A 23906-nucleotide genomic window follows, 5' to 3' on the forward strand; every position below is an offset into this window, starting at 1 on the left:
TCGCTGCCAGATTTCACTCGCAGCTCACTGATTCTTTCAAAAGCAAGCACAAGGGTTGAATTTTGAAAATCTCTCTGCCCAACAGTATTCATCGAACCCCTAGAGGGGGTTGTGTGGAGATTAAAAACTGTCGGCAGGGGTTATTTTTGGAGCTGTACGAGAGGGAAATGGCCCAGGAGCTTGCCTGCGCTCTCCCTCTCATTGCCAGTGTGTTGTGGTTTGTTTGAGTTGGCATGTGGAGTGCCAGCAGCAGCCTGGGGCCTCCCTGCTCACAGTCCAGAGAGCCGGGATCGTCTGCCTCCTCCAGAGACCACCGGGATAATGTGGGGGTGGCACCCATCTGTCATCTCTGGCTTTAGATTAGAGCGACGTTAAAAAAGCAAGGTGTAATGCAAATAATTATTTGAATTATCTTTTTAGCCAATCAAAAAATGTCAGGGTCACACTAGCTGCCCTGATATAATAACAAAGAAAAGAAGCCTAATTAAAATTGAAATTCTTTAAAACCTAGTGCAATCTTCCCTTGTGGAAAAAGAAGTGCACTTTAGCATACAAAGAATATTTATTATTTAAATAATATAATATATATATATATATATATATATATATATATATATATATATATATATATATATATATATATATATATATATATATATATATATTAAATGCAATTAGTTGAACTGAGTGCTTTTTTGACTCACTGTCAATGTAGGAATGTAGGACAACAAGTACATTGTTATATGTCATTTCATGATTACTTCTATTGTCTTTGAAATATGGTTGTGTAAAATAGACTTTAAACTTGGTCATGAAATTATTCTTTCTTTCATTACACTTAAAAGGCCTTTTATTTCATTAATATTTTATTATATGCATGTACAGTTTTTAAAAAAAAATATACACTTATACAATTTGAAGTACACTACAAGTGCACATTCAATATAATTAAGCACACTTTTTCGTAAGAATATCAGATCATTTTAAGTTTTATATATATGTATGTATATATATATATATATATATATATATTCCATTTTAGTTAGGTGCTGCCTACAGTATGATTCTGAGCAAGAAAGACTCCTTTGTAGAAAATACCCTGGACAGCTGGCCTTTGACCCATGTTGAATATATATATCATATAGAAAGCATTCTTTTAGCCTGTACAGTAATGACAGTTGCAATGTGGCTGAATGGGATCAGGTATCTGATCGCCGGCCCTTGTGACTGCTGCTGACACAGCGCTTTTGTTCAAACTGATGGCCTGGCCAGTAAAAGTCTGTAAGAGAAGATAAGAGCCGATGACAGACCCTCTGCAGCCCATTCAACGATCCTGGTTAATTATTCATCCGTTTCCCTCACAGAATGACCTGCAGAGTGAATTCCTTTTCACACTGCCTCAGTCCAACAAATCCTCAATTCCTTCACTTTAAAACAGGATTAATTTTTACCTGAGACAAGGAGAACCCTTGTGATAAAGAAGTGCATGTTAGCATACTTTTAAAAAGAGTACTTATTGTGGAAATAATATATTTTGAAAGAATATATTTAAGCACAAACTAAATGTAATGATTTTGGACACTTTATAGACTTGTTGTCTTTGAAATATGGTTAGCTTTAAGTGTCCTTTTGAATCTATTGACAAGCATTAATAGTTACCGTAACTAAACTTCAATGTAATTTCTATCGAAACTTGTTTGTCATGTATATTTGTAATTACATGATTGTAATGAAGTCGCAATTTGCTACTTTTAAAATATATTACCTTTAAATGTAATACACTAAAGTTAAAATTATAATCAAGCACTTTACATGTGCTTTAGTATGTTAGTCAGCACATCAAAATAAGTGCATTTAAAGCACAACAGAAGATTATTAAAAAGATTATTAAAACAATGATTTAATTTGGCAATATTACAAAGAGCACTTTTTAAAATGCAAGTAAGTTTTTTTAAATATATATTTTGGTACTACTAATAACTGTAATATCTATGGCATTATGGAGTAAACTATGGCCCTGTTTACACCTGAGTTTTGGTCGATCGGATCACAAGTAGACGAGGGAGACACATTTTGGATGTGTGTGCAGCACAGAAATGAGCGCACAGGTATTCTTGTGCTTGAATGGTTTAAATTAATATTTAAATGCACAAAAGGAATCAATAAGAGGAACAAGTATCTGATTCCTGACCTTAAGTATCCGATTCCAGAATTGGAATCGATTTTCAATTCCCAACCCTATCTACGGGTGGGTAAATGTATGTTTGTTTGTTTGTTTTTTTTAGTCTAATGGACAAAACAAGTTTGCGCAATTTACATATGAACACGACGGAAAACATACGGAGAGCAGCGGTTAGCTCTGATAGCCGCAAGACTGGCCGAACTTGGCAAGTGTGTGTTAGAAATCAAGAATGGCGAGACAACATTGTGCTTGGTATGTTTTCGTCTTCAAACCAAAGTTGGGCCTACATCCGACAAAGTTTAAATCCCATCTGGCTAGCGCACTTCCCATAATGTTTACGCATTAGGTCAGTAGGAGGAGAGTAGGCGGTCTTTTGCGGCTGTTTGACGCATTCAACCACATGAGAGTTTACACTACGAAAGCAATCGGCCGAATGCATTTTCAACTACCTCTGAAAGTGGTTGAAAGAGGACAAGCATTTTAAGCCCAAAGTATACTTTCCTTTTTAAGTGTACACTGTGTAATGCGAATTTTGTACGCACATGCACATTTCATTTTTTTGCAGTAATTAGTTTATCCACAAGGTGGCAACCGATTCACAACGTAGTCGAAGAAAAACTGCATAAACTGAACAGACCGGAACGCATGCAAGCTACAGCGACAATGGAGGCCTATACAGATGACAGATTAGAGGTTAGAAAGTACCCTCATTTCTACAACTCTAGCATGAAAGAATTTAAATTTATTTACATGGGTTGTAACTCATGGCAAGAGATTGCTCAAAACTGCGCATGCATCAAACGCCTGTGTACGGGTACGAGTCAAGTGAAGTATACTTTGCAAGGCTGTGTGTTCCACTGTGCGCTTACGCGTAAAAAAAACACCTGTTTACACCTGTATTCAGCGTCATCCACTTGTGATCCGAACGACCAAAATGCATCTCAATACCAGGTGGAAACAGGGTATATGATTAGCATGGTGAATTTTTGGAAAGGAACATAAGTAGACAAAATAACTTTTGGCGTCTGGAATGTCTGCCTTCATCAAGGCAGTTTGGGCTATGGCTAACCTACTGTTTTTATGGCTAAGCTAATGCTCTAAATATAAAAGTGAATATTGCTATATTATAATTATCATTTAAAAAAAAATCCACCCAATATCAATACAAAGGCTGCAAAATGTAAGAATAAAGGGGCCAGCAGTTCATTAATGAAACTTTTCTAGTGAGAACTGAAAACTTCTAAACACCTACAAAAGACAATAACTGAACTGAAACACCTATCAAAAGACAATAAACTACTTGAAAACAGTGCTTCAATCTGATATCAAAGCTATAATAATACAGACACATTCCTCAAACAGTCTTCTCTCTCTCTCTCTCTCTCTCTCTCTAATTAACCAAGTTGGTACCCGTCTGAAAGAGTTCTTCTAACATCAGCAGCTTTTCAGATTTAGCTTTCAAAGTGTAGCTTTAGCGGTTGAGCCTGCAGTCTATGGTTTAAAGACATGTAAACGAAAATATCAAGCATTCATTTGAAAAGTTAATGAGAAGAACTTGATCACCGATCGAACGTTAGCAGGACATTTCAAGTCCCTGCCTCATCTCCAAGGGGCCGAGAGTATCTGGATCTCAACGGTTCTGTCCAGGCCCTGTGAACACTGGCCCATTGTCTTACTGCGCTCCTCCTGGGGACTCACTGGTTCTACACATTGAGTTAGGACATGGGAGAGCAGGCCCGGGCCACAATGATCAGCATTCAGAAAGAGACAGAGAGAGTTAAGTAACCAAAGGGGACTTTACCCGAAGCCCACACATTTTACAGATTTGGAAAGAGGAATTTGGGATGGTGACTGTAGTGGATGACTGATGAGTAAGAGAAAGAATATACATATTACGCAGGCAAAAATCACAGTCAGAACAAACAGTAAGGTTCTATCAAAGTTCTGCAGAATTCTGAGAGATATGTTCTGAAATTAAAAATTCCAAAGTGCTTACAGCAATTTCTGGGATTGTCAGATGGAACAAAGGCCTGGGTTCTTAGCAATACTCAGTACTGTCTCATGCCTGAACGCCCACTTCCCCTTTGTTCCTGTGCCGTCAACAGGCCAAAGAGAGGTTTTTACTGTATAACAGACAGTGAAGGGGCTGACTGTGGAGCATTTGGCTCAATGACTGGGAAAATTCATTATTAACAACATCTGTCTGAATTTCCTACATGTCAAAAAACACCTGCGTTTTGCTTTCCTCTCCAGATGAGACAGCAAATACTGGAAAATGCTGAACGTGACACCTACAGCAAGTCTCAGCAACACGCTAATTAAGCTCAAATGCGGCAGGTTGCAATTAGAGCTGTGAGCAAAATACAGAAGTGCTTTTGCCAACGGATTTTTTTAGTCTATGCCTTGTTGCAGCTCTACATATAAGAGAACATTTAACCATTTGGATACTTGTTATTTTAAAAAGAGCCTGTGGTATAATGATACCATGCTATTAGTTACTGTGGTTACTCATCAAGTCAGAGTTCATGGAATGGAATTATATGTTCCGCTTGAGGCCAAAACCTGGGTTTTAAATTTCCATTGTGTTGGTAAACTGTACATTGAGGGAAGCTTATTTTCAACACAGTCTTTTCCACAACCCAGGCCCTTTGGAAAAACATGCTTCTACCTACATGTTTGCAGAACTCCAAAAACGCACCTATATATATACACACAAGTGACTGTAATTTATAGTTGAAATGAACACTAGAGGCAGTAAAAAGGCAACAACTTTATTATTATGGGGCAGATTATCAAATAAAGACTTATTTTCACACTTTCCTTGAACAATACTATGTTATGATATCAAAACGCTTTACCACAGCACATGGTTTGCCTATGTAGTAAACTTGCTCAGTAGCTCAGTATTGACTTTGAGCTTGCATGCAGAGCACTCAGGTATTAAACACGTCACAATAAAAAAGCTCAAAGACAAATGTAGAAGAAAGCTAAAATGGCATGGCTTTTTCAGCAAATGTGTTTTTTATCTAACACTATTGGTTACGTTTAGGGTAGGGTTTAAACGTGATGGTGCATTAAAGGATTAGTTCACTTTCTAATTAAAATTTCCTGATAATTTACTCACCCCCATGTCATCCAAGATGTTTATGTCTTGTTTTCTTCAGTCGAAAAGAAATTAAGGTTTTTGAGGAAAACATTCTAGGATTTTTCTCCATATAGTGCACTTCAACAGCTACCAACATGTTGAAGGTTGGTCAGTTTCAGTGCAGCTTCAAGGGGCTCTACACGATCCCGGACGAGGAATAAGGGTCTTTTCTAGTAAAATGATTGGTCATTTTCTAAAAAAAAATACAAATTGATATACTTTTTAACCACAAATGCTCATCTTGCACTGCTCTGCAATGCACCATGCATTATGTAATCGCATTGGAAAGGTCACATGTGACGTAGGTCGAGGTAAAGTGGTAGGCGAAAAACTCTATCTCATTTTCTTCTTAAATTCAAAATCGTCCGACATCATTGTTTTCCATTTTTTTAAAGGACGTTTGACCGTGAGGTTCATGTAGAGCCCTTTGAAGCTCCACTGAAACTGCAATTTGGACCTTCAACCCTTTGAACCCCAGAATATTTCCTCAAAAATCTTAATTTCTTTTTGACTGAAGAAAGAAAGACATGACCATCTTGGATGACATGGAGGTGAGTAAATTAATTCTGAAATTTTAATTCTGAGGTGAACTAATCCTTTAACCTTTTAGAGCCACTCACTGGACATTTCATTTTCGAACTGTTGTGATATATACATAATAAAACACTGCCAGATTCACGTTCGAGGGTTTCATTCTGATCAGGGAGTCTCAGTTGCAACATCCTATCAGTGCATTGGAACATTCACTCCCTAAAAATTCCCAAAATTCACTGTGAAAACCAGGGAGCATCGATGCTCACTATATTTCCTTAACAGAAGTTCTGAAAATCACGTGAGCCAACTCACTACACATAATGACACACGATAGATTTTTTTATAATACAAACCATTATTTAATTATATGCATACTGATTTACGACCTAGGAAGCTAGTGAGCTGATTGACACACACCCCTGGTTTTAGCACACAAAATAAACATAAATGAACATCAGAAGGTATGTTGAAATAAACAGCTTGTAGAGCAGCAATAGAGCAGCTTGTAAACAATATGTAACGCAACATTTACCTTAGGGAAGCCATTCAAAGTCCATAGCCCATTTAGAAAAAAATAACTCTAGAGAGGAGCATTTTGATAATATGCACTATATATTACATATTCATTATATTTTGAACCTGTTGTCTACATTGTTTAATGTTTCTTTGAATAAATCTGTAATGAAGTTTTATTGCAGCCACAGTTTAAATGTCTATATTTCAACAAGTTATAAACATAAAGTTGATTTAAAAATATGAATAAATTTGATTAATAAAGAAATAAGCCACAATAAGCACCAACTTGTGCTTAACAACGCTGTTCTAAATTCACTGTAAACCACGGCTTCACTGTGAATGTGGCTCAACTAATCAGGGGACCGGGACTATCCATTTTATAATTAAAGCTGTAGCATTACTATTATATTTGCAGTACTAGAATTATAGTAGAATATGAGATTTTTTTAAAGGAATCTCTCATATAAAGGCTTCCAGAGTTTCTTTTGGCTCTTTTATTCCTTTAAACTCACTGAACTGCAGGAATAATTTCCTGTGCAGGTACCTAAATGCATTTCACAACCAGCTGGACAGCAATGAGGACACATTCATGAAGCAATCCAAGAAAACATCTCCTGTGTCCTCTCTTTGCCCCCCAACTCATTAACTTTTATGGTACAGCAGGAGAATGTTAAAATAAGATCAATTTAATGTGTAACAGAACATAAGCTGTGGCACACGCACACAAAATCTCACACAGGCTGAGCTAGTTTCCAAACCACACTGGGTTCCTCGACCCCTGAGTGCTGTGGCTCTCTAATTAAAAAGCCCTGGCAAAGCTCACTAATGAAACCTGCAGAAGCCTCTGAGTCAACACAGGTCATGTTCAAGCAAAAGTTCATCTAAGTCCACAGAGCAGGTTCAAAACAACAAATCTAGAGCTCCTGAATCAATTTACCTTTGTTGGGGTTCTGTTTCAACATTAAAGGATTAGTTCATCCAAAAACAAAAAAACAAAAAAATCTGTCATCCTTTACTCACTCTCATGTTGTTATAAACCTGTATGGCTTTCTTTCTTTCATGAAGTACAAAGAAGATATTTTGAAAAATGCTCAAGCTGCTCATTATTAAACATTATAATGAAGAGCATAAGTAGAGTTATTAATGTATTTTTAATAGAGCTGCACGATTCTCCTACGATTCTGAACAGAGAGCTAAAAAATAAAAGAAAAAAGAAAATAGCATGTAATTCTGACAAAATATTAATTCTGCAGTATATTTAAAAATGTTATTTAGAATTATAGAATTATAATTACGTATATATATATTTAAAAAAAACAAAAAAAACATGGTTTGAATGAATGATTCAATGTCTCATTCATAAGGACTTCACTTGTTTCATTACTGGGTGAATTAGCATTTTTGAACGAGTCTCTTGAATGAATGATTCAATGACTCGCTCATTAATACTTCACTTGTTTCATTACTGGATTAACCAGTGTTTTTGAACAAACTCTTTTGAATGAATGATTTTATGACAAATACATTTTCAACAGTCAGTTATCGGCAACTACTGGTGTAACAATGTAATTGATAATTGTTAATTGAAGCGCCAAGTTACATTCAAAAGGAGATTTGCTCTATTTCGATCGCATCAGTGTTTATATCCGAAATACAAAATTCTATCCTAGTACTTCTGTTATCACTTTAATATTTGTAACACAGAAATAATTATTATATTGTGTGGTTGAAAAGACTGTGAATCACATGACAACAGCTCTCTCCGGCTCAGCGGCAGCACTAAGACAGTTTGAATGTTTCACTCTGATTTTGTCAAAGGTTTAATAGACATAGCTGAATCATTGTCATTTAGGAATAAGTTCACATTTTACATAGAAATATTTATTAAATAAAAAAAAAAACTATTTATTGTTTATTTATCTAACGAATCTATTTCAGCTTGACAGCACTTTTGTCATTGTATGAAAATTAAAGTGATAGTTCACCCTAAAATCATAATAAAGTCATTATTTACTCACCCTGGTGTTGTTCTAATGCCTTATGACCTTCTTTCTTTTTCAGATCGTGCTTTTTAAAAAATACACATATTCCAAGTGTTTTGGGGGTACACTATAGGGATGATTTCTCGTCGACGTGAAAAGCTGTCTCACAAAATTGCCATGACAGAGTGTGAGGGTGAAATTAGGATAGAATTTGCCACCGCTACGTTTACATCACTCCTCCACTGTCGTTTTGCTTTTTATAGAAATAAAAACCATTTAATTCAGTTGGATAACAGTCATTTCCATCCAAGACAAGCTGCAGAGTCATACGAAGTGCAGCAGGAATCAGAGTTAACTGATCATGTGACAAGATGACTGACAAGACCGTGGTGGAGGATTAGATGCAGAGCCTAAGTGTCTGATAAATGTCTTATCTTGTAGAATTTTCGATCAGCACATCCGCTGCCTATTCACAGAGTGAGCGTGACCGTGAAATTGAAAGAGAGAGTAAAACACGAGCGCACATTCAAACACGATTTCAATACCCTGCATTTTGAAAGCAGCTCCCTGATGCATGCGAATATCTCCCAGTATCTTAGGCTGAGCTGTGTAGTTGTAAGTTAGATCTGCATCATGGACGCTCTTAGATCCATCTCTTAGATCTGCATCATGCTTAAAGAAAATTGTAGTCTCTGTTTGCACTTTGAATATTGAGAGAGTACTGTTGCACTTATTGTTTGCACAATAAGACTAAGAGAAAACTGATATTCATTTTTATTTTTTTATTATTATTTCTGTCATCAATTTGTGGAAAGGAGTTCAAAAGTTGTAGAAGCTCATAAATCATGTACAGTACTAAGAGACTCATGTGAAATCATACAGGAGAGAATCCAGTCATTTGAGTTTGTGGTAAAGCATTTTACAGTGCCAGAGTATTGTTGTCTTTTACTGCATATGATAATTCATACTCGGAAAGTAGAACTGAAATGACATTCATTCTGAAATGATTAGTTAAAAATATTTCAAGTGCACCTGCAGACTATATTTCTAGTCATGTATTTCGTCATTGAGAATTTCTTAAAAATCCTGTGTAAAAATCTTGTCTCGTTTCGTTCTTGTGAATTCAGTCTCGTTTCACGTCTCGTCTCATGAGCTGTCTCATCACAACCCTAGTGAATGATGACTTAATTTTCATTTTCGGGTAAACTATCACTTTAACAGCTTTAACATTCTACAAAATATCTCCTTTTGTGTTTGACAGACGGAAGAAAGTCAGGTTGGGTTTTTAGAACAAGAGTGAGAAATTTTTATTTATTTATTTTTTATCTTTGTATGACTATTCCATTTCGTTAGGCAAAAAAAATGTTAAAATGTAAGACAGACATGACAAGATTGGTAGCTCAATTTGTAGTGTGGAGAGACTGTGACACATGCTATGAATTCATGAAGGATGTTTTGGTCAGAGGCCACTCAATTGTGGAGCATTGAACTAAACAGGAAGTCTTAACCAGTGAGAATGTGTGTGCGAGTCCAATGCATCAAAAGTGTGGAATGGTTCCTTTTTATGAGCGTTCCTGAATTACCGCCCATTAGCTAAAGGCCTTGTACTTCACAGAATACAAGAAAAAAACTGCTTATCCCAGAGCAGATGGCCTAAAACTACAAACAAGTAGCCATGAGTCGATATATTGCCTCCACTTCACAAATTTATGCCTCTTGACACTTCAAAGAAGCTGAGAGAAGAATGAATTTTTTTTCCTACTCTACAGAAAATAAAAGGCTAAATTCTGCCCGAGAATCAGGCCGAAACATTCAGGAATGCTCCTGCTTCAATACAATTTAAAGGGATAGTTCACCCAAAAGTAAAAATTACACACCCTCATGTCGTTCTACACCTGTACGACTTTCGTTCATCTTCGGAACACAAATGAAGATCTTTTTGATTAAATTTGAGAGATTTCTGTCACTCCATAGACAGCTACACAACTGATTATTCATGTGAATAAAAGCCTAAATTCAATATTTTCATCATATAAAGCGATTGAGTCTCTTCAGAAAATTTGGACTAAACTGCTCAAATCATATGGATTTGTTTTACAATCTCTTTATGGTCTTTTTGAAGCGACAAAGTGGTAGTGGTAGTTGAGCTGTCTATGGAGGGACAGAAATCTCTCAGAAAATATCTTAAAGGGGTCATGACATGAGAAATCAAATTTTCCTTGAGCTTTTGACATATAAGAGGTCATCATGCTATAAGAATACCCTGTAAGTTTTAGAGCTGAAATCTTTCTTGTTAGTCCAATAAAAGCTTTAATTGGCACCAGACCCAGAAAACGACAGGATTTACAAAGTGGGGATCTGTGACGTCAAAGGGCAGCAAGCACCGCCTCTGCAGAAGAAGATCAATGCCTACTTCATCACTGCCTGTTTAGCCCCGCCCACTGATTCACGCATGACATGCAATAGTAACATAGGCCTACTGTATGTGGTGCTAAACCAGATCAAGCTACCAAGCAATAAACATGCCGTTGAGGATTACAAAATATTGTGCAGTGCCTGGACTCGACAGTAATGCAACAACATGTCAGTAATTGTGTTAATTCTAATGCCTGATCTGATATGTAATGATTCATGTACAGTCAGATGTTCTTTGTCTATGTGTCAGTAAATCAAACCCGTGATGAAACGTCAACTTGCGTTGTTTCTCTTAGTAGGATGAAAATAATCATTTATTTAACGGTGATTAAATTATATAAAGAAAGCTCAAAGAAAGCCCCCTTTGTAATCGTTGGAGCAGTGCGCGCTGAACCTGTCAAACAAACAGCGCGAGTTTATCAGTGACTGACGCGCAAAACTCCCGTTTTATTCAACAAATCTTTTAGTTATATCGCGTTTTCACTGTTAGTGAAGATTTAAGCATTTGTTAATGTGCAAAAATTGAGTTGCAATGACAAGATCACTGCTTTCACGTGCACAACATGTCTGTGATCGGCTACAATGTTCATCTCTGCAACCTTTCATGCCACGATCTAAATATAATGCCATAGATCTAAATGTAATGCAGCAGTTTTCACGATTAGTTAACCTTGAGAGCTGTAATAGTAAAACGCGCTAAGCATATTTTTATATGCAAATATGTCAGCCAATCACAGCAGTGGGCGTTTACACTGAAGTCTCACAGCAGACACGCCCCTTAAAACGGAGCGTTTAAATCAGAGGCTAAAATCAGGGTAGGAAAAATGCCTTTTTTTCATGAATTATGACAATTTTGGATGTAAAAAGCATACTAACATTATAAGTGCACCACAGGAAACATTATAAAACAATAAACGAACGTAGTTCATGACCCCTTTAATTTGTGTTCTGAAGGTCTTACGGGTGTGGAACGACATAAGGGAGAGTAATTAATGACAGAATTTTCATAGTTAAGGCAAATGGCTATGTATTCCAATTACCAGAGGACAAATTAATTTAAGAGAAGGAACATGCCAACCATACATTATTAATGCATCTGGAGGCAACACCATCACTTATAATGAGTGATTGTAATCCTGAGTTTAAAAGCACACCTCATGCAATTATAATCTTATAGTATATCTGAGTTACTTTATTAAAGAGGATAATCCTACTAACGATAATCCTGCTTCACTCAAGCTCAACGCGACAGACTGAACCCACGTCAGCTATCGCTGGTTGCCTCCAGACACGGAGGGCTGAGATTATAGAGCGACAGTAATTTTCAAGAGGAGGCTGCCCTAATTTCCCTTCCAGCCCACTCCTCAATGAGCAGAACCCAAGCAAAACACACACGCTGTTTCTTTGTTCTCCTCTCATGCGTTAATCTGTGGATGTGCCCTGATCTCTGTAGGGAAGCACTACTGAATGTATCTTCTCCCCTTTCACAGCTGTGCGGTGTGAAAACAGCCTCATCCATCGGGAGGTAATATGTTCTCTTTCTGTTCATAATCTGTGGAAACTCTCTGCAGTGTGTGAAACAGTGACACTTCGAAAATCAGGTTTTTTAATGTTGTTTATATGCCTGTGTGCATGCAGTACTTTCTCATTAAGACTGCAGTGTACCAAAAGGCAGTCTCAAAAACGTGCCCTTCTCTCCTGCCGTTCCCAAACTTGTAACCAATCCCGTCAACGGCAGGGCTTTTCCTATCATTATTTCTAAAGATGCTGATTTTCATAAGGCAGCTGTATGACTCTGAGATGGCGAACGGGAACATGGTTTGAGTAACATTATCAACACATTTTTAGCTGTCTGATAACGTAGTTGAGCCAAAAGCTAATCATATCAATTACAGTTATGTCGACTTTTATTCAAATTCTGAATTGATTATATATAGCCTGGAAAACAAGCAAAGGCATCTCCCTTTATAATGACTAAAAAGCTGTCACTCAGTTCATTGTGATCTCACAAAGTTCCATTATAATCAATGAAGCTGTCTACACTGCAATGAATCTCGCAATACATCCACACTTTGTTCATGAGCGTGCAGAACTCAACGCTGAACAAAAGCTCTGGTGTTTTGACCGGTGAGTGGATTCTAACATAAACACGTCTGATTGGTCACTGTGTTCAAGAGATCAACAAATATGTCTGCAATTGGCTACATTGCTCACCACTGCAAAAACATGCAGTGAATAGAAAGATTTCTCCAGGACACAAACACAAATACGCACTGGAGCGTTTACAAAATCTCTTTTGTCAATATGATATTATTACAGTATCAAATGAGTGTGCTTTTGGTTTCGTTTGAGGGTGCTTAGCACCACCTTAGAACCAGGCCTGCCTGTACAACTGGCTTTTTCTGAATCAGTTTTCGTTTATAGTATGGTTGAATTAAACCAATATTTCCACTTGCCATTGTGTAACTTTTACTACAGTTGACCGAGTGGATCAGTTAGCTGGTGTGATTGAGTGGACATGGGGACTAATTTGCATATTCATGGATCCGCTTATACTAAATGAAGCAAGGGTGTAGAGTTACATTCAAGCTATTTTAAAGGGGACATATTATGCCCTTTTTCACAAGATGTAGGCTAATATAAGCCTCTGGTGTTACCAGAATGTCTGTGAAATACCCCACAGATAATTTATTATAGCTTGTCAAATTTGACCCTATTTGGGTGTGAGTAAAAACTCGCCGTTTTTGTGTGTGTCCCTTTAAATGCAAATGAGCTGCTGCTCCTGGCCCCCTTTCCAGAAGAGGGCGGAGCTTTAACAGCTTGTGCTTTGGTTGTTCAACAACAACAAAGCTGGAGAATCTCACGCAGCCAAAATGCAGCCTTACATTGTTCAAACCAAAGGTTCTTCCTCAGGAAGAAGTTACAACTTTTAGAATGAAACTGGATGTTTCTGAATGGTTAGTGGATAAATTGATGTAGTTGCTGTGGAGTTGATTCAACTCATCCACTAGCATGTGCCGTCATGTTCATCTTTTGTGTTGAATTGACCCTCGTTTGTGAAGCAGTCCAGCATAAAATGACAGCATTGTCAACAACACTCTACTACAACAACTCTTCCTCTTCTCTAAAGCAGCCCAACATGGCCTTTGTTGTGTGTTCTCGGGGGCAGGGTTTATGTAAATTTTGGGGTTTGTGATGTCACCAACCTGGGAAGAAGCATGTTGTAGTCCCTACCAGCCATTTGTTGTAGTCCTTAAAAAGAGAATTCTGTAAAAGAAAATATCTCCCTCTCCATTGAACTTTGAGCGTCCTAGCTTTGCAGAATGCGTTGGAGATCTAAACTGATTTGAAAACTACTATTTATAACTCTTTCAAATCTTATTTATGGGGTCAGACCCCACAGTAAATTTGCACCCTGACTTTCCAACAATCCATGAGCCACAATCTCATGTTAGTCACTCCGAGAAGAAGAAGAAGAAAAAAAAACCCATAAAAATGATTCCAGGGAAAGGCCACATTTTCATGCTAAAAACTGTATGACGGCAATGCACAAGCCCATTAAAGGTTATAGTGTCCTGATGTCTGTGAATTAGTCACAGCTCAAAACGTACTGCAGCTCTGGGCTCATCGATCAAGGACAGCTGACAGCGGTGACGCAGTGATACGGAGCAGCCATTCACACTGCTCTACAGAGGTCCAGAGGTGATCGGCCCTCTCAGGACAGAAGCAGAGAAGTGAAGAGAAATCGCAAATGAGTCACTGGTGGAATGAAGCAAGGCAATCTCATTCACACATTTGCTTAAGTAAAAAAAAGAGGAAGGGCAGACCGACAGGGAATTCAGGCATTGTGATATACTGATTACTGTGTAACAAAGTTATGAAAAGTGTGAATCTACCCTTTGGACGTAGCATCCAAACAATTGTGATTAAACTCCAGTTCACAACTTTACAAGCCATAATCATTCAGAAGAAATGTGACTTCAGTGATATTCATACACAATTAACTTTATGTTTATTGACTGGCTTCACAATTGTATGTAAATCTCATAGCCTTAAGGCCTGAGTCATAGAGACCAGAATATAATGACTTTGGGCTCTTTTGATTGGGTTAGTACTTAAAGGGGACCTAAATGCCTCTTTATACAAGATGTAATTTAAGTCTCAGGTTACCTCAGAATGTATCTGTGAAGTTTCAGCTCAAAATACCCCAAAGATAATTTATTATACCATGTTGTAAATACCTATTTTTGAGTGCTGGCAAAAACATGCTGTTTTTGTGTATGTGCCTTTAAATGCAAATGAGCTGCTGCTCCCAGCCCCCTTCCCACGATCACAGGTCTTGCCTGCAACGGATACTCTGCCAAATACTAAAGACATCTGCTTGGTTTAGATTATCACCTATATCGCGATCACGCTCACGGACAGTGCAGTTCTTCATCATCATGAAAGCATTCGCTTTAAAGCTATATCAGTTTAAACTACTAATTTATTGTTTTTTTACACATCTGAAGCACACACACAGAAAGCAGGCTGTCAGACAGCACGGCTCGTGAGTATTAAACTAACTTCTCTTTCATGTTTTATTGTGTTTAAACTGTCAAATACACACAAGGTTATGTCAAAAATACACAGTTCACATAAACACAGTCGGTTATGTCTGTGAACATAAACAGCAGAGACAGAAATCACATGCGGGTATTAGATCTGTGTCACATTCCCTTCAAAAATAAAACTAATCCACTGTGTCTCTTAGATGTCTGGAATAAAAAATGAAGACTGTTGTGTTCACTCTTAAGGCCGGAACACACCAAGCCGATGCCGACGAACTAGTGGCGACGAAAGCAGACTGTGGGGTTGACTCACTTCGGCAGCGTCTGTGTCCAAAGTTGGCCTGACACACCAAACCAACGCTAGACAGGCGACGGCCAAGTAGCACGTCTGTTCTGCACCTGCGTGAGATGAAATGCCTTTCCGAACCAGCAGGTGGCAGTATCTGAACAGCCAATCAGAATGATCAGATGGCTCGACGGACCGAAGGGCTCCGACGCCGATTCAACGTTTCGAATCGGCCAAAAAAAAAGGAGACGAGGACCAACTTCAGCTGACGGTGCAGAACACACTGAGAAAACTCAGTTGGCCGATGAACAAAAACTGCCAGACGGCCGACCGTCGGCTCGGTGTGTTCTTGCCTTTACATCCAATAACAAAACACCTCAATCGCTTACCAGACATTCTTGTCGCTACAGCAGCTCCGGCATAGGGAAAATGGCGGACTGTGTACAACTTGCTTAGGGCGGAGTGTATGCTAATACGGCAGTGCGCCCATCAACAGTCATTACAATGTGACGTCATATTGCTCAGAAAATTAAAAAGGCTTGTTCTATGAGAATGTTGAGGATTTATGAGGATTAAAACGAGGAGTGGGTGAATTTTTTTAATTATAGGGTGGTTGTGTACACACACTGCTGACACACATTTATGTTCACACCATTATGTAAAAGTGAATTTTGCATAATAGGTCCCCCAAAGAACCTTATTGAAAAGTGTTACCGTAATGAAGCACCTAACAACCAAAGAACATCCTAGCAACCACTCAGAGCACCTTAGCAACTGCATAACAAGGCTCAAGCACCAATCCACATATATGTATACTTCAAGCAAAGACAACATACTTTGAGTAACTGCAAAAAAAAAAAAAAAAAAAAAACTTGACAAATAACAATTACTGTTACCCTATACCATACATGTCAAAAAATGACATGCTTCCCCTATGAAACAGTCCTTCCTCATGCCATTATTTGGGTGTTGCCAAAACATGAGTCGTGAGAACATTTGCTTATAACCTTTGAATTCTCTACCTCAACTCAGCATCTGTCTTTTAATGTCAATTAGGATATCAAAATACATCTGTGTGGAGTACAAGACCTGTAATTAGTGTTTGTGGGGTATTGAACATGATTTAGGTCTCAGACTGTGGGAAGAAGCTCTATGTTGACACAAAATATGAAGTTAGTGTGCTAAGTATTTATAAAGCAAGTGACAGTACACACATGGCATAAGCTATTGAGTGGATCAGGGCTCTGTCAAAACATCAGCAATGGATAAAGAGGACAGGAGGGGTTTGGTCTCATGTGGAATTCAAAACACTGACAATTTGTAACTATTTTACGTTTGGGCAAATTGATGGCAAATTGATTATGTGATTATACACTTAAGTACTGAGTAATAATAATTAACTGCATGTACTTACTATAGGTTTAGGGTTAGAGTGAGGATTTGGTTTAGGGTTAATTGCATTGTAGTTATGCATAATTTATAGTTATTACTACAGTAACTACAAGAAACATGGATAACTGTAAAATAAAGTACCATTTTTTTTTTTTTTTTTATCGGTGCATCCCTAATTATAGGTTTTCCTACATTCTCTGAATTTGTAAATATATAAATTGCTGATTTTTAGCAAAAGCATTAATGGAGAAAAAAAGAGAAACTTAACATGCAAACATCTTAATTTCCAGGGCTTGAAAGCAAACTTTTTCCATCTTTAATCAGGATTTCCCCTGACAAACGTCATTAAAACTGATGATTCCAGTATTAGAAACCACATCAAAGATGAGGCTTTTCAGCTATACAACTTTATATAACAAACCCTCAGGAATTTACAGCTGTCAAATTTTGGAGCTGTGACACGCCTCAGCATTGTATTCCACACCTTACGTCTTAGGACATGTCTCTTGGGTCAACACAGAGAGCTGGTTTGGTATCAATTCCAACTGGATGTAAGTTCTAGAAAGCGCTGGTTCTGCAGGGTCAGTGTGTTTGTTTTGAAAGGTAATGGGGAGTGGAGTGGAAATTTCAGGCGGATATGTAATTGTGGGAGATCAGTGTGACAGTGTGATTCACTTCTGAAGTGTTAGTTGAACCTGTTCAAAGTTAATGTAATGAAGTACTAGTGTGCTAGAACAAGTGTAAACCTGAAGGGAAATTACTTAATTGTAATAAAAATAATTGGAAAAAAACCAAAGCTCTGGGGGGGGGAAAGGTTTGAGAAAATTTTTTAGTGTGACGTTAGAATCTAAATACTTTTTGGGGATGTGATTTTAATTCAATTGTCTTAAAAGTGGCAGATTATTCAAAGGAAATGACTTCTCCAAACACACTTAAAAGTAGTTTACAAATGTTAGGCTCTCTAACTAGCAATGTCTTGGCATAAAGTAACAATAACTGACTCTTTAAGGACTTACTTACAAATTAATCCAACTTTGCTTCGTTGTCTTGTGTAATAAACGAACTGTTACAGGTTAATAAGCAAAGTACATGCCCCACACATTCATATGCAAGCAAACATCTTACTTTTCAGGGCTTGAATTAAAGCTTTCCCATCCTTAATCAGCTCCTTGATGAACTTATTGGTCTTCTCTAATTCCATTTCGTGAGACTTCAGCCTCTCTCGGAATTGCGGGCTGTCCAAATAGCAGTCGCTGAACTCTAACGCAGGCAATCCCATACTTGCTCCAGCTCCACAGCCCAGGACAATCGTGTAATGCGATGCAGATGCAAGTTAAACGCAACTTTAACTAATAATAAAAGGCACAGAAGTGGAAACTACATAGCTGTAGTCGGAAACGGATGCTGTCTAACAAAAATCACAAGTGCATCTCTTCTACAAATCCGCTGCTGGGGAAAAAAAGTAAAATATGTGGAGCTATCTGTCTATCAAGGGAATCCGCGGAATACCCGTGCGCTTCTCATGGCGACGTCATGATGTTCCGCTGTGGGGTGATGATAAAACAAAACGCGGTAATTGCGGACTCCTGCTTGGGCGTTTTTAAACGCGTTTGTACCAACCTACCATGAAGCGGATAATCCCGTGATTGTCATGTCTTTCGGCCAATAGTGTCGCGGGATTCCGAAGCGGGCAGTGAACGCGGTACGCACGCTTTGTATGCGACAGGGGAAGAACGTGATTGGTTGGATGGTCAAGAGCGATGATGTCACAACGATGCGGGGATTTCATATTAGTTCAGTTCACACGTATTTCTCACTCTGTAACCTAATGTAAAGATAGATAGAATTTTACAATATAGGTTATAAAGTGGGGATAGATTCATCTGGAAAGCATGGTGTTTACAAACATTTGATAGACGTCTTTAAGATGTCAGTTTTACATACATTCTAAACCATAAACATCTTAAAGACATTTTCTAACGGTCTAGAATGCAGATGAGCAAGATGAGCAAAAATACGTTTAACAGATGTAAACGCACATCAAATAGACGTCTCTGAGATGTACGTGCTGATAGGTAGATAGATAGATAGATCTGTAGCACACATATCTCAGACGTTTTTTAGAGTGTTTGCTCATCTGCAATACGTCTAACGTTTCCTGTCAGATGTCAAAGAGACGTTTTGAAGATGTCTTTAAGATGTTTACGATTTAGAATTTATGTAAAAGTGGCATCTTAAAGACGTCTATCGGTTGTTTTTAAACAGCAGATGCTTTCCAAACGAAGAGATCTTTAACATCTTGCATGTGATCTATCTATCTATCTATCTATCTATCTATCTATCTATCTATCTATCTATCTATCTATCTATCTATCTATCTATCTATCTATCTATCTATCTATCTATCTATCTATCTATCTATCTATCTATCTATCTATCCATCCATCCATCCATCCATTCTAAAATACGTATTCCAGATGTAAACACACACATCAAATAGACGCCTCTGAGATGTGCATATGTACATCTCAGAGACATCTATTTGATGCACGTGTTTACATCTGTTAGACGTATTTTAGAGTGATTGCTCATCTGACGTTTCCTGTCAGATGTCAAATAAACATTTAGAAAATGTCTATCTATCTATCTATCTATCTATCTATCTATCTATCTATCTATCTATCTATCTATCTATCTATCTATCCTGATAGCACACGTACATCTCTAAGACATATATTTGATGCGCGTGTTTACTTCTGGAAGACATATTTTTTTAGTGTTTGCTCATCTGCAATATTAAAACAGCAGATGCTTTCCAGATGAAGAGATCTTTAACAGACATCTTGCAGATCTACGTTTGCTATCTATCTATCTATCCTGATAGCACACGTACATCTCTGAGACATATATTTGATGCGTCTGTTTTACGTCTAGAAGACGTATTTTTTTAGAGTGTTTGCTCATCTGCAATACGTATCTGACGTTTCCTATCAGATGTCAAATAGACCTTTAGAAAATGTCTTTAAGATGTTTATGATTTAGAATGTATGTAAAACTGACATCTTAAAGATGTCTATCAGATGTTTTAAATCTATCTATCTATCCAGGGGTAAAAATGACAACCAAACTGACCAAATATACCCATCATAAATGATAAATGTAGGACCAAAAATGCACCATTGTTAATTTTTTTAAATTATAACCCTTTAGTGCATCTGCAGAAATAATTTAGGTAACCATACAGGTTAAAACAAACTTCAAAAAAGAAATAAAAAAAAAAAACATTATTAGAGTGCACAGATTAATTAATGAGCACCAGGACAGTTTAGAAACACTTTTTTTTGTTTTGTTTTTTTACCACCCTGAATTCCTTGCTCCCAGTTTGCTCCAGGGTTTGTCCGACTTTTGCTGTAAATATATTTCAGTCAGAATCTTGTTCAAACCTGTCAGCGTCTCCTTGAAGCCATATGAGGCAATGTTAATGAAAAGCACAGATATTTATAACATCAACTGAAAGAAGAACAGATACCATATTTCCATCACTGAGGAAGTTCACTTTTGGGTTGCTATATTTGCAGAGGAACTGAAAGATACGGTTGCATTAATAGCCTAATTAAATGTTGAAATTGCACAAAACAGGGCTGCACAATGAAGCAATGTTGTACTGAGAACATTCAATGTGGATTTTCATGCTTAGATGAGACACACTTGACATTTGTTTTGCACTGGGTCCTTAAGCAATTGCCATCCTCAAAAAAGTCTAAACAAGTGAAAAGCAATGCAGAAGATACCAAAAGTATGAACATATTGTTTAAGAAAGAAAGGAAACTTGTTGAATTTTGTGTTTCAAGAGTCACTATGGCTGATAAATGTTCAAGGTTCCACAGGGTCACTGTCTCAGGCATCACATGAACACTTTGCTCTGGGCACGAGTATCTCAGTGTCATAAGAACTGCCTCATTTTCATACCTGCTGATCTTGTTAATCATGATTGTATTGGTCCAACACAGCTGTCTGCATCTCTGATGTGGAGTATACTGCCACCATGTGACCAAAAAGGGACATAAATTATATTGTAAAGTTTTTTTTATTATTGTGAAATATTATTATAATTAAAAATAACTGTTTTCTATTTGAATTTATGTTAAAGTGTAATTTATTCCTGCGATCAAAGCTGAATTTTCAGCATCATTACTCCAGTCTTCAGTGTCACATGATCCTTCAGAAATCATTCAATTTACTCTTATCAATGTTGAAAATTAGTGTACAATTTTTCAGGATTCTTTGATGAAAAGAAAGTTCAAAAGAACAGCATTTATCTGAAATAGAAAGTTTTTGTAACATTTTAAATGTCTTTACTGTCACTTTTGATCGATTTAATGCATCCTTGCTGAATAAAAGTATTATAGTAATAAATCAAATCTTACTGACCCAAAACTTTTGAACAGTAGTGTATAATGTTATATGTTACTTTGTATTTCAGATAGACTAAATGCTGTTCTTTTGAACTTTCTATTCATCAAAAGAATCCTGAAAAAAAATTGTGCACAACTGTTTTCAACATAATTGATAATAATAAATGTTTCTTGAGCAGCAAATCATCATATTAGAGTGATTTCTGAAGGATCATGTGACACTGAAGACTGGAGTAATGATGCTGAATATTCACAAATCAGGTTATGCCAGCAGTTAACGATGTAAATATCATTGGGTTGCGTTAAAGACCCATCAGCCTGTGCCATCTAGAGTTTCATGACAGAACTTGGTATATATGGGGACAAAATGTCTCCACAAAGATGGTAATTTCTGAAGTCCTTGTCCTTGTGGGGACATTATATGACATTATAAATCATACTAAGTGATGTTTTTTTAAAAATGTAAAAATGCAAAAATAATTCTGTGGTCAGTAGGTTCAGTGTTAAGGGATAGAAGATATAGTCTGAACAGTATAAAAATCATTATGTCTATGGAAAGTCCCCATAAACAACCCAATGTGTTTGCATTCATGGATATGTGATGTAAAGATTATTCAGGTATATTATATATATATATATATATATATATATATATATATATATATATATATATATATATATATATATATATATATATATTAGATTGATTGATTGATTATAATACTGCATAGCCTAAGTGTACTAATACTAAATGTCTATCAGAACAATTCCCAGTCCATTACATTTTGTGAAGGATTTTTGAACTGTTAATGTCAGCTCCAGGATTAATGACATCCTACACAAAAATGTGCAAGATAAGTATAACATGAATATAATTAATAATATATAAAATAAACATTACATATAAGGAAGTTGTATTAAATCCCCCAAATTTATTTTTTGTTGAAGCTTATCTGATTGAATAACAGCACTGCATGGGCCTCTTCTTGTTATGACTGACAGATGTGCTGGTAAAGATGCATATTTTATTATATGTTTATGGAATATTATATTACATACTTGTATGCATATTATATTATATTTATGCATATTTTATTATGCATAAATATAATATAATATGCATACAAGTATGCATATTATATTGCATATTTATTATTTTATTATAGCTGATCTTAAAGGAGGGGTGTCAACACAATGGTGTGTTTACAACACAGTTACCGAAAGTTACTCAATCATTGTTGGTGGCTGGCTGGCGGTTGGATTCAAAGAAAATGTTTACAAATGAATCATCTATTTAAAGTTGCAAAATTAGAAACTCTAGAGAGATGCCAAATAGCTTTAGTTCAGTTCATTATGTTTTCAACCACATAATGTTTTTTTTTGACATTTAAATACACATAAATACTAGCAATACAATACATTTATAGATTGTAAAATACACACTGATGTCTGTGGAAGCGGCAATAACAATCCTTTCAATTATAAATTGCCAACGTGTTTTATTCATATCAGATACACATTGTGTAGTTCACTATATAGTTGACTCTATTCTTCTCCCACTTCACCAGCCACTTACTTTCATGTATTTCGGGAAAAGTGGATGAATTTATGTGTTGTAAATCTGACAGATAGGGTACAATGGGGCAAAAGGCACACCTTAAGAAAAATTTGCTTTTCACTACTCTCAAAGTATATGATTGTAAAATATAAATATATGTTTGTATCGAACATTGATGGAGAAACAGATTTTGTGAGAAAATAATTCATAAAAGTGGTATATTTTGTTTAAAAATCTTATAAATGTGTGAGGTGGCACATACCACACACGGGGTAAAAGGCTCCCCAGCGTGGGGTAAAAGGCACACAGTATTGATACAAATACTTTAGCTAAAACATTATGTTTTTAATAATGTCTAGGTTAATACTTCTTCAAAAGAATCACTTTAGCAAAGTTTGTACTATTTTCTGTTTATTTTTATAAATAAAATAATTTTCATTCAATAAATATACTTTCATTAAAATGTTAATATAAAAAATATTTTAAAAATACAGAAACAAAATTATTTTAAAAAGTAAAGATTCTGAAAGCATTGAAGGAGATCCAATAATATTTACTAATATAGATTTACAGTAGTAACAATAAGTGATATTTTATTATGATATGATTAATATCATATTTTTAAATGCTTCATTATAAATATGGGTATTATCTCTAAGGCGGATACACAATTTGCTATATGATATTTAGCATCTGAATCTAACCATATCATGTCAACAAATGGAAAAGTTATCAATGTTAATTATTATGCTTTTTGCCCCAACAGCGGATGCGTTTTTTACCCCAAATACCATACTTTTACATATTCTTCCATTATTGAAAAACTGTTGCTTGAATTACCTTGAACAAAACTGAAAATCATTAAGACCTTTGTCTGAAAATATAAACATTAATTTCATAGATTCTCATTTGCTACTTAAATCAACAACAT

General features: G+C 36.4%; 1 protein-coding gene across 5 annotated transcripts in view; it reads right to left on the bottom strand.

The window, feature by feature from the left end:
* Positions 1-18630, bottom strand: part of LOC137013297 (rho GTPase-activating protein 26-like) — a 121594-nt gene extending 102964 nt beyond the window's left edge. For 3 of the 5 annotated variants that reach the window (XR_010893693.1, XM_067376982.1, XM_067376980.1), the window contains exon 1: positions 18128-18629. Coding sequence is in view for 4 of the 5 variants with exons in the window: in XM_067376982.1 (XP_067233083.1) it covers positions 18128-18281 (154 nt within the window). In the remaining variant the exon portion in view is untranslated. Of the gene's footprint in view, positions 1-18127 lie in introns of all 5 variants that reach the window. The other 2 variants (XM_067376983.1, XM_067376981.1) reach the window with 2 other exon arrangements.
* Positions 18631-23906: the final 5276 nt, after the last annotated feature.

Source organism: Chanodichthys erythropterus, chromosome 22 (assembly GCF_024489055.1).
Source record: "Chanodichthys erythropterus isolate Z2021 chromosome 22, ASM2448905v1, whole genome shotgun sequence".
Lineage (NCBI taxonomy): Eukaryota > Metazoa > Chordata > Actinopteri > Cypriniformes > Xenocyprididae > Chanodichthys > Chanodichthys erythropterus.